The 12,301-nt window shown below is 46.5% G+C and overlaps 1 protein-coding gene across 1 annotated transcript; it reads right to left on the bottom strand.

The window, feature by feature from the left end:
* Positions 3,301–10,410, bottom strand: LOC110433709. The gene is made up of 8 exons (XM_021456224.1): positions 10,240–10,410; positions 5,460–5,767; positions 5,308–5,328; positions 5,179–5,227; positions 5,014–5,069; positions 4,691–4,913; positions 4,128–4,395; positions 3,301–3,567 (listed from the first exon to the last, which is right to left on the bottom strand). Exons 1-6 carry the CDS (start codon positions 10,408–10,410, stop codon positions 4,880–4,882), a joined length of 639 nt encoding a protein of 212 aa, XP_021311899.1. The 3' UTR covers positions 3,301–3,567; positions 4,128–4,395; positions 4,691–4,879.

Genomic DNA, 12,301 nt, shown 5'->3' with positions numbered 1-12,301 from the left:
CCGGGCGTCTCGTTCTTTGGGACTGTGACGTAAAACTTTCTGCGTTTTGTACCACGGCCTGCTCTAGGAGGCCACGCAGCCCCTGGCGCACTCTTCTCCCCTCAAGAGTCGATGGCTCGGGCATCGCTCTGAGGAGGAGTGCGGCAGCCATCACGTTCTGGCTGGCCATGCTGAAGACTGGGGGATTGTCTCCCCCTTCGTCCTTGATGATGCGGCGGTTGACGTCCCGGGCGCGGCGTCTAGCCTCGCCTCCGTCCCCGCGGGTTGACTGGTCTTGCACCAGAGTCTCGCGTAGTTGGCGGAGGCGTACGCGCTCTTCCTCGAGCCTGGCCTCTAGCTCGTTGAGCTGTTCGAGGTCAGGGCGCCGTCCTTCGGGGCCCGAAGCGGCCCCGCGTGCTCCAGGATGGATCCCGGGAGTCGTGTTGGGAGGTGGAGTGGCGTTAGAGGGCCCCGCACCCCCTTGAGCGTTGGGGGGTGCTCCTCCGACCTCGAGGTTGAAACACTCTCATGTCAGATCGTAGCTGCCGTTGTCGGAGTCGGAGTAGCCGAGGCAGTAGTTGCTAGCCTCCAGGAAGCGCATGAAAGTTTCCGGGTCGCCACACCCTGAAAAATCAGCGCTAGCCCATTCATCGTCTCCTGAGGTAGGATCCTCAGGGTACGACAAAACGGGTGGTGTAGCGATAAGGTCCAGGGTAGACCTTAGGTGGTGTCCTGGAAGATCCGCGTACGCACTTAGTGAAGTGCTCGCGGAAGAAGCGTAGGTGGCGGCGGTGCTCCTGAGCCCAAGAGGGAGCTCAGAAGGCGCCGCTGCCTTTCCTCCATCCGTAGGTGAAGGATGACGGGAAGTCGAGGCCCCGTGGTCCCTCTTCTGAGGAGGGGGCGGAAGTCGTGCTTTGCCCTTTGACCGGGGCAGAACAGGAGGTCGCGAAGCCCCCCTGTTGGTCCGTGAAGCGGAGCTTGATGCTCCACGGGCCCTTCCTCTAGCACCTGTCGGGCCAGAGGAACGGGCGATCTGGTGAGGGATATGCGGGGGGAGGGCCGGATGGGCCCTTGCCTCGGTGGTAGGGTCAGAGTTCCTGGACCTCTGACGCCCCCGCCGGGCATCCCCGGCATGGTGTCCCAAGCGCCTCCCGCGCACTGGCTGTGGTGGGATCGGCTCGGGGCGAGGCTCGGTGTCACCACGTGGTGGGAGGAGGACCATGTCATAGCCGGAGCCAAGCGACATGAAATCCAAACTCCCAAACATCATGATGGTACCGAGGCGAAGCGGGTGGAATCCGTCTGCCATCCGGGATTTCCGCAATAGGGAAAGGGGAATGCAACGCAAAAGGCCCCTACCTGGTGCGCCAACTGTCGGCGTCTAGACTCGTCGTCTAGACACAAACAAGTATAAGTATGCGTGTCTCCCTAACCCAGTTGGTGATGCAAGTGGAACACAGAGAGTTTATACTGTTTCGGGCTAAGGATGCCCTACGTCCAGTGTGAGATCGGGGGTCTGTATTGCCTTGCACCCAAATATGCTTGTAGTAGAGGTGTACAAGCAGGTCGCGAGAGAGGGCTAAGTCCCAGGTCTCGACTTTTGTGTGGTGGACAGAGCACTACTTGCTACTCTGTGAGTGAACTCGCTTGGAGTTGTGGTATTTGTGTGTTGCTTGAGTCTTGATTGTGTGGATTGTTGGCCGTGTCTTGGTTGTGACCCCTGGCCCCCCTTTTATAGTCTCAAGGGGGACACAGGAATTTACATGTGTGACTGGTGATCTTCCTCTGGTGAGTGGTATTGCCACAGTCCCGGCCATGTAGAGGCTTGCCCATCCCGTCCTTGAGGCATGGCTGACAGTATGGTTGCTCCTGTGAAGGGTTACCGAGCCCTGTTGAAGTCGTGGGGGTCGGATCGGTGGCACTGCTGCATGTCCTATAATAGTTGGAGAAGACTACCAATAGTGACACTGGATAATCTTCCCCATACCTCTTTTACTGTGAGGCGGTACATCACAGTGAAAGAGGTAAGGCTACAGTGGTCGGGGTGGTTGGAATAGTCGCCTCCATGTCCTGCCGTGGTATGGGGGTCACTGCGTCCGTCACATCGTGGGTACGGGCGCCGTGCGTTGGAAGCCTGGCTCCGAGGCGGGGGCTCGGGCGATCCGGCGTTGGCGCCCGAGCCCAAGAGGGGTCGGGCGAGGCGGAACTTGCGCCCGAGGCCAAGGGGTCGGGCGAGCCGTGGCTTGCGCCCGAGGCCAAGGGGTCAGGGGAGCCGGGGCCCGCGCTCTGAGCCTTGGTGATCATGGATGGTTTGCTTTGTCTTTTGCGATTTTTATTATTCTGATTTGGGTATCCTTTTTACGGTACCCAACATCATGAAATAAAAATTTTAAACCTAATTAATCTATAATTGTACACTAATTGTCAAATAAAATAAAATACTACAGTAACCAAATCTAAAAACTTTTTTAACTAAATAAGTCCTAGATACATCAAACCTTACCTGTACTAACAAAATCTAAAAAATAAACCTTTTTTACCCAGTCCTACGCACCACAGGTGCATATACCTGTCGAGTTTGTACATGACAGAACAAACAACATCTTATATGATCATATAAACAACAAGTACAACAACAATTTAACACCCGTATTTCCATCTTAGCAATAAACAATGACAAACTAACCAATATTAAGCAAAAAATCTCACTAGTTTCACAGTTCATATATTTAATAGAAAATAGTGCTCAAGCATGAGACAATATGAGACATGAACTTCTAAACATACTAGATAGCGTGCCCGTGCGTTGCTACGGAATAACTAATATTTTATACTTAAAACACACGAATCATACAATAAAATAACAACACTACAAAATTATATTTAATCCAAAAAACAAACTAATACCTGGCCATGTCAACGCGTGCCGAAGTGACAAACACACAGATCGATAGCCATCGACTCTCGACTATGCGCTTTAGAGTGCGAAAAATAATACTGTGATACTTTATTTAAAAATGATATTATTTCAATAACATTTTATTTAGCCAATCATCATTGTTACATAATTCAAGTACATAGTTCAAAATAAAGATTGCAGGTGAGCTACTGCCACTACAAAGATCAATATAAGAAATGTATCTACAAAACAACAATAATTACAATTAGTTATTACAACCACACATTCAATCTTTAAGCTATTACCATGAGTATTGGTAATTACATATTGCTATAGACATATACCAAATCACCACGTTTAAATAAAACTAGTGGAAGGCGCGCGCCTTTGCACGCGAGGACAAGCAGAATATGGATGTTGTATATGGAAAACTTTAGTTTAATTAATTTATGAATTAAAAATCACAAACATTATACAGTGCAAATATGTACAGACATAGAGAAGCGGTATATTGTTCTCTACAACTTAGCATAAAATATGATGGAACATCATTGCACATTCACAGGAAGTTTTTGTCTAGGAGCTGAGACAAGACAACACCAAGCTAGATGGAGGCCTCAAGCTTAGGATAAGCAGCAGCTGCATAAGGTAGATTAGGTGATCATGGGCTTCCTAATTCATGGCATACTCTGCATCGAGTGAAACAAACGAATAAGCACATTTCCAAACATATAATCTGCATCTATTTTCTTGTTTACTATCAAGAGTACAGACCAATAATTTGTCCATAGCCTAGCGGCAAATGAACCTAAACAAACAGTCTAAGCAGCAAAACCTCTTTAAGGAAGCAATGTCATTGGCTTGCTAGATACTCAAACCTCTCTGAATCACATTGCCTAATAGCAGACTCTGGCTGCCAGAGAAACAGACACACAAGCTACCTTTTTTTACAAAACTAAGCACTGGAAATTATAGTCCACGACAAGCAGCCAGTTCATATGCACGGGCATGATCTGACTACACAGGAATCTAAACGAAAATGTTCTATACAACCTTAATGAAACCTAGCAGTGGCAATTCAATAACCAAAGACACAGAGTAAAGAACGACTAAATCAGTAAATCAGACATTCGATGCTCAGCCACTAAAAACAAAAAACTTAAGCAACTCAATGAAAGCAGACACACTATAGCACATTGCAGGTCTAAAAGATAGGAAGGAAAACAAAGCAAGAGGGAAAGGAACTCACTGAATCAAGTTCATCTGTTCAATTTGATTTCCTGAAAACAACACCTCCCTTTCATTGGTCACCATGCACCATAGAGCACAAAGAAAATTTAAGTACAGAAATCTGAGCCCTCAATTCGCTACAGAAAGAAGTACAGAAATCTGACCCGTCAATTCGCTATACAAATTGTAATGTCTGGGAAATTTGGGGTCCATTGTTAGGGAGTTACTGCTTAAGTAGGCCTGAACAGTATGGGCAAACCCTTGGAAAATGTAGTAGATGACTTCTCCTAGCAAAAACATAGAAGCCAATTAATAAACAATTTCATGTCCACACACTACATGAGTAGAAGCCAATGAGTATCATCCAACAGATTCTGCTAAGGCAAATAGAAAATTATCAACCACAAAAAACTCATTTTTAGATAACATCAAGCAAGCACAGATCTGCGATCTAACCTACTCATACGTTTTTTTATTACAAAATCTTGAAAAAGAATCAGCAGTCTGCTCTCATACTCTAGCCCAACTATTCTCAGGAGTAAAAAACCAACAACCCTAAGTTGGTAAGAGTTTGTTTGTAACCTTTTCTGCCATTGTGGATATCAGAAGCTCATTTTCCCATAGTTCTGCAAAAATCACCGATTTTCAGTAATGCACAAAGAATGAGCAATAGAAAAAAAACACTGAGGAAAGTACTCGCTTGGCAACAAAATGGTGGATCATCAATAGTCACAATGTGTAGGCCTTCTCAGACACCAAATAACATAAATCTCAGATACCAATGTCAATTCCAGTTTCATATATACTGCAAGGCAAAACCAAACTTACATGATTTTACATCCCTAAAAAAAGATCCATAAATCCATTCCTGCCTTGGCATCGTAGAGACATAGGGAAACACATACTTTGACTCTGAGTTTGCATGCAGATCGCTCTCACGACTCCTACAGGAAGACTTTTCCTACAGGAAAATGTAGCCAAGAACAATAGCTCCTACACTAAGTACAAAACTATAAGCCCATGATCCCTAAGAACATAATAAGGCACTGAGTCACTGACCGTTGCAATACCTGAAGCCCCATGATCCCTAAGAAAGCTTCAGTCCAGAATGAGAAAAGTCTACAAGGGACAAGAAATGTAAGCAACGAGAATAACACCCAGAAACCAAACACGGGACAGCAGAACGCAACCACGCGGACCTCCGGAACCAGAACACAGCCCTGCACAGCAACGAAACAACGTGAGTTCATCAAAAAGCAGACCAATCCGCTGGCGCTCAGAGCAGGAACAAATCGAAATACAAGGGATCCAGCGAAGTCGGGAGAATCCGAAAACAACAAAAGAATCTTACAGCACGGGCGAGAAAAGGGGGAGCCACAACAGCAGTCCCCATAGGGTGGCCCGCCACGACGGACACCTAACGGACACCCGCCGGGCGTGTGCAGCGAGGAACGGCCGGCTCAGCTGGAAAGGCGGCTGTGGAAGAAAACCCGGCGAAATAGACGAGAATGACGAGCAAGAAGCGGCGGCGAGTAAGAAGCCCCTACGAAGTGGGTGAGGACGACGAGCAGGGAGTGGCAGCGGAGAAGGATAGGCATAGGTACTAATAATAAATTGGGGTGGAAGAAACAAGGGAAGTGAGAGCAACTCCAACAGTTTCTCATTTTTTGTTTCTCATATCTTGATATTTGCCAACTCCCCAAATCATATGGGAAAGAAAAAACAAGGCCATCTCCAATAGTTTCCCATAATTCACTTCCTAAAAACCAATTTTCTGGACCCATCTAAAATTTTTCCCGCAGTTTATCTTCACGCGCCGTCTTCGCGGTCTTTTCTTCGCGTCGTCCTCGCCAGGTCACGACTCCAGATCAGGACGCCATCACCAGGTTCGAAGGTTCGACCCATCACCGGTGCTAATCCCGGCAGGCCGTCCGTGCATTGTTGGCCAGGAGCAAGTCACAGCAAGCCATCCTCTTAGGTTCGTGCATGCTAATCCCGGCAGGCCGTCCGTGCATCGTTGGCCAGAAGCAGGTTACAACAAGCCATCCGGTTCATGCATGCTAATCACCGGGGCAGCGACTCCTGGAACTCGCGCGGGAAGAAGTGACAGCGCGCGGGAGGACCATGTGTCGCGAACTCGCGATGGGAGACGCGATGCGCAGCTCTGAACGTGCGGAAATATGCGCCGGTTCAGATTGTTTTTGTGACCTCTCCCAAAATAGAAAACCCAGATGGGAAACTGTTGGAGACATATTTTTTCTGTTTTTCTTAAAAACCAAGGATGGGAAGGAGAGATGGGGAATTGTTGGAGTTGCTCTATAAAACCCGCGTTCGCTGCCGAGGCTGCGCCCGACCTTTGCCGACGAAAGCTTGGAGCAGGAGCGTTTTTAGACTAAAACGGGAGAACGCAAAAGCTAACGAATCCAAGCAGCAACGTGGATTATGGATTACAGTAAGCACACATAAGCGGAACAGTAAATGCAGAATCCAATGTAATGAAGTCCCGCACGGGCAAATCATAACCATCAACAAGATCGAACGAACGGAGGCAAAAATACGGACGTAGATAGTGTTTCTGGTTTAGAAGCCCACCTAGTTTGTAAAGTTAAATATCTAAAACACCATCAGAGTACTTTGATTGCACTATAAGGAAAAAAGCTACGTATGAAAATAACTATTATTGATGCAAAGTGGATCTGCAAACACAAAGGGCTAATATCCGATTCAATGTTAAGGCGTGCCAGCCGATTTAACCTTACAATCGACAAAAGTGATAACTCGAATACTTTGGTCCCGACAACAGCGATACGCCCGGATGCCACGGCCAAGAGGTATTCACGCGGAACTTGAGAACTCGCCGAGATTGACTCGATAAATTCCTAAAAACTCGTAAGTAAAAAGAAAATATGCGAGGTGACGAAGTCGTCGAAAAAATAGACGCTGGAATAGATGTAAAGACTTGTGTTTGATTGATTGTATATTTTTTACATTGCTATAGGGTTTACATTTATACCCTGTCCAAAAGAGTTACAACCAGACACGACTAGAATTCTAATTCCAAACTAGACGAAGTCCGCATACAGAATAAACTCTAATAACTATGGAAAACATTAATTTATTCATTCTAGGCGGTTGGTGCACCGTCATCCTTTTCCCGGCAAGTCTCACGCCCCCTGCTGCTATTATCGTCAAACTAGCTTCCATCGGCATCGGCAATCATTAATATCGGTCATCGGCACAGATTAACCATCATCCCTAGAGTTGGCCACATCCAGCTGTTTAGTCATCGGCATCATAACCCATCGGCAACTCCTCTGATAACCAGTCACCATTCTTTTGCCAGCCGATCTACATCTCATTAACTCCCAGATACGTGTCCAAAAATAGTGTCAACACATGCCCCCCAATTTCAGAGTATAAAATCATTAATGCTCCGAAATTCTCTTCAGTAATGATGCCTTTCCGCAATTACTCCCCTCTGACAGTGATTAATTACCAAATCCAAGCAACCTTAACCCAGATCTCCAGCATACTCCTCGAATCTCTCAACTTCTCGAACCAAATCCCCCAAACAAACGCTCATTGACAACTTTTCCGTTAGAGTGAACTGCCGACGACCTGACCAGGAGATCTTGCACAGTAAAATATCTCCTAAAATCACCGCTTGCTGTCAAATCACTTGCACAATCCCTTGATTACCGTGCGAACAGTTACCATATCCAACTGCACACCCTCGAATTTCACGGATGTGGAAAAGAGATAAGTCAGAAATGCCCTTGCTCACTTTGTTCTATAAATACTTCCTTCTTCAGCACTCTTCCTCCACCTTGTCATCCTGCATCCTCCAAACCCATCTCCCTGGCAGCGGTCTTTGTCGAAGAACCCAAGAACTCTGGCAAGAATCTTCCTCAACAGTTCTTCAAGTCTCCGATCTTCTTCTTCTTCAGGAGGAAATGGCCGTCAACTTCATCGTCTCTGAAGTTATTCTACCCTCATCTTCCCTTTTTTTGCCGCACTTTTACCTTTTTGTATGTCTACTTACTTAGCATTTCTTTCTTTTTCTCTTTTTATTCTTCCAATCTTCAACTCTTTAGGATTTGATCGAGAAAATCGTTATCCCTACTGAGCAAATCCATCTTCAATGCCTCGGTCCATTGGGTGATCCGGATCCTACCGATGTGATCAACGCGGAAACAAATAAGATCCTCTTTAGAACCGAGAACTTTTCTCTGGATCTGTGGAAAGATACCTTCCGATCCTGGCCGAGTTCCACCAAGGGATGGAAGGATTGGTTCTTGAGAGTTAGTAACTCAAACGAAGTACACTAGGGTGAACGCAAACTAGATCAGTGTATCAGGCTATCCATTGCCGATATGAATAGGAATGAATCACTATTGATAGCTGCTTCATACTTCTGGTCAGATACTCTCAATGCTTTTATGTTTGGACATGGCCCTGCTTCCCCCACTCTTGCCGATGTGCTCATGCTAACTAGCTTAGATATCGCATCTGCTGATGATAGCCATTTGTACGACCATAAACCCGAGCGCAAAGTAGAAACCCGCAACATCAGCGGTTGGTCAGGATATATTTAGAAATACCAGAAGACAGGACCAGTTGGGCAAAGGGAACATGCCACTTTCCTGAACATGTGGCTAGACAAGTTTGTCTTCTGTGGCCGATCGGTAGGACCAACCTCTTTCTACTTATCGACAGCAGAAAGGTTAGCCGATGGCGGCCGATTCCTCTTGGCCCATACTTGCTCGGTTCTACCTATCACCTCCTCCACCAAGTGACTAAGAAGCTCCTGTTAGGGGAATCTATCGGCAACCTAGGAGGTCCCTGGTGGTTCTTCAACATGTGGCTCAATGTTCATATGCATAAACGCCTTCGGTTCGATCTCTTTGCACAGCGATTCCCCAGAGACATTGCCGAAGATTAGGAACTAGCTGAAGATGAATCGGCAACTCGTCCGCCCATCAATTATGGCGAGGCTGCTATAGTTCTGCCCGGTACCAGTTGCAACGAAAACCAAATTGGACGATTCTTCCAAACCTTATATGATGGTCTTACCAAAGAACAGCGAGCACGGATGCCTTACGAGGATCCAAAAACTAGATTTCCACTCATCTTCCACCCCTTCGATGATGCTCTCAATAAGGATAACGACTTAATGATGGCAATAATTGGTGCGAGGGACATCCCAGTAAACACCTTTGGCAGTGGGAAAAACTCTAGCCCCACTTATGAGTTTTACAATCCATCGGCATTAGCTCGCCAACTAGCTTTTGGCTAATTACCAATCAGACTCTGTTTTGCCGATGTGGTGAAGCCAAGGGAAACAATAACAGGTGGGCTTGAATAGTTAAGGATAGCTCAGCTTCAGCCAAATGCCGATACGACAGACATTGATCTATCGGCATGGGTGCCAGCTCTCTTCATTACTCAGCTGTACAAACAATGGTGGGAGGAGTGGAAGGAGCACTTGTTCAGCACATCGGCCCACACATACCGCGGCATGATCAACCCCGACTACAAAGTTCCTGACGACATCGTAAGTCTTTTACCGATACTTTGACCTTTCCGTTATTTCTGATCCTATCGGCAACTTATTAGCTTTCTATTTATTTCAACAGGTCAATAACCCAGCGCCAACAGTTAGCAGGAGTGGGAAGCCGATCGATCTTCTTCAATCGGGCCCGATTTCTTTGATTGGCCATCACGCACTAACTCTGGCGGCTCTGGCGCACCGCAACATGCGCTTCAAGAAGAGGACCACCAAAAGGAAAAAGCATCTCCATCGGTAGCTGCTGCTACTCTAGCACAGGCTTTCAAGGTAAAACACCTTAACTTCCTCTACTTGCACTTGATTTCATCCCATACTCATATCATCCTTTCAGGGTACATCGACTGCCACAGGAACTTCATCGGTAACATTTATCTTTCAACAAAATTGCATCAATATTCTTTTATGCTTTTACTCATGAAATCTTGGTTATTGTAACAGCAAACTGGAAAATCGGCGAAGACCAGAAGCGCACAAACAAGTGCTGATGCCTCCCAGCCCAGCCAAGACAAGAGAAAAGGCCCCAAAAGCACCAAGTCGCATCCAAAGCGCTAGAGGACAGCACCATCTCCTCCTCTTGGTCCAGCATCACCGATCCATGTGGAGTCATCACCTTCTTCACCAGAAGTCCAGACACAACAAGTACCGTCTCCCCCTCGACCAGCACCTCAGCCACAAGAAGCACCAGCCGAAATGCCTGAACAGATTGCCGATCCGGTTGATCTGAGCACATCATCGGTTGTTCCCCCACAGCAAACAAGCACTGTACCCCTTCAAGGCAAAGTACTGATCACAGAATTATCACCGATGTATTTATCTTTACAAATTATAATCATCCTTGTAATTTCTTAGTTAACATTACTCCATCGGTAACCCCAGCCGATCAACCCATAGTACCGGCTGCATCTCCACGTCAGAGGCACGAAATCGCTCTGAAGCAAGTAAGTTATCTGATCTCTATCCTTTATTATCAACATTTGATCATTGGACAACTTGTTGACACCGTTTTTGGACACATATCTTTGGATACGCACCTGGAGTTAATGAAGTGTAGATCGGCAAATGGGGCAATGGTGACTAGTCTACAGGGGAGTTGCCGATGAAGGTTGGTGCCGATGGGAAAACAACCGAATATGACCAAGTCCAGGAGTGGTGATGCATTCGTGCCGATGACCAGTGCTGACGGTTGTCGATGGCTGTAACAGGCGGTCTGCCGATGCTTATGAAGAAAAGCGCGAGGATTGCCGATTGACTCGTGGCGGTATACCGATCGGTTGCGGAGGATAGTTTAATTATTTCCTTAGTTATTAGAGTTCGTTTTGTATACGAATTCTGTTTAATTTGGGATTCGAGTTCTAGTCGTGTCTAGTTGTAATTCTTTTAAACAGGGTATAAATATAGACCCCATGGCAATGTAATGAGACATCTATCAATCAATCAAACACAAGTTTTTACACATACTCCAGCATATACTTTTTCGGCGACTTCATCATATTTTCTTTTATTACGAGTTCTTAGGAATTTGTCGAGTCAAACTCGACGTGTTCTCAAGTTCCGCGTGAGCACCTCTTGGCCGTGACATCCGGGCATATCGCTGTTGTCGGGACCAAAGTGTTCGAGTTACCACCTTTGTCGATTGTAAGGTCAAATCGGCTGGCACGCCTTAACGTTTAGATCGGGTATTAGCCCTTTGTGTTTGTAGATCAGCTTTTGCACCAACACATCTTTTGGCACGCCTGGTGGGACAGAGATTCAAGATCAAGATCAACATGTCGAACACCGATTTCGACTTGGAGAACGTTATCCCCGTGACGGAAGCCAATCTCAGAGATGAGCAGAAGCAAGCTTTGGCAAAAGCCATGGAGGACTACAAGCAGCTATGCTTGAAATCCTTCAGCATCAACAGGAGTGGCGAGGTGATCCAGAAAGAAGCATTGTCGATGCCTCGGCAAGTTACTTTTGAGGCCAATCCTGGTAAACTTCAAGACATGGTTGATAGTGCTATCAACCGTGCCTTGATCAATCAATCTGGTGTACTGTCCAATACGGTTTTCAATGCTATGGCCAGAACTTTCAAAGAAGTACAAGTACCACCATCTTATGTGGGTCCTGTCTATCATCAGCCAGGGTCATCGGTAGTCACGGCTCCATCAGCTACAATGGCCGTTGCAGGTGCAGAAGTTAATTCCCCTCCAAGCACATTAGGTATGACTAACGTGCAATCTACACCGATGACGACCAATCCATCAACATCAAATGGGCAAATCAAACTTGCCACAGATTTATTGGCATCGGTGATGTCAGGGACTGTTCCTCCCAACTGGTGGGGCTATGGTATGCCCCCAAAATTGATGGCAAAAGGTCCTGGAACATCTCAAGTGGCTAACATGACAGGCAAGGCTCCTATGGCATCGGCGCCTCCAAGCTCATCGATGACTCAGAATCCTACAACTACTACTGCAAGACCTTTCACTGGGAATTCTCAAGCACCGACGTTCCAGATGCCTAATGCATCGGTAGATCCAATGCCGACGCAGCAAAGGTTTATGACACCGCCAGGGTATGTCAATTCAATGATGATGCCCAATTTCCAGTCATCGGTAGGACCCACGCCGATGAATGTTAAT

This window comes from Sorghum bicolor, chromosome 3 (genome assembly GCF_000003195.3).
Source record: "Sorghum bicolor cultivar BTx623 chromosome 3, Sorghum_bicolor_NCBIv3, whole genome shotgun sequence".
Taxonomy (NCBI): domain Eukaryota; kingdom Viridiplantae; phylum Streptophyta; class Magnoliopsida; order Poales; family Poaceae; genus Sorghum; species Sorghum bicolor.
The sequence above is the reverse complement of the archived record's forward strand: the minus strand, read 5'-3'. Positions and strand labels throughout refer to the sequence as shown.

What these genes read in the sequence shown, in the direction of transcription:
- LOC110433709 (XM_021456224.1), bottom strand. Translation starts at nt 10,410, where the DNA reads ATGATGTGCTCAGATCAACCGGATCGGCAATCTGTTCAGGCATTTCGG. An exon ending in TGGACCAAGAGGAGGAGATG is followed by an intron (nt 5,768 to 10,239) that starts GTGCTGTCCTCT and finishes ACAAAAAATGAG; the next exon opens with AAACTGTTGGAGTTGCTCTC. An exon ending in TAGGGATCATGGGGCTTCAG is followed by an intron (nt 5,070 to 5,178) that starts GTATTGCAACGG and finishes ATTTTCCTGTAG; the next exon opens with GAAAAGTCTTCCTGTAGGAG.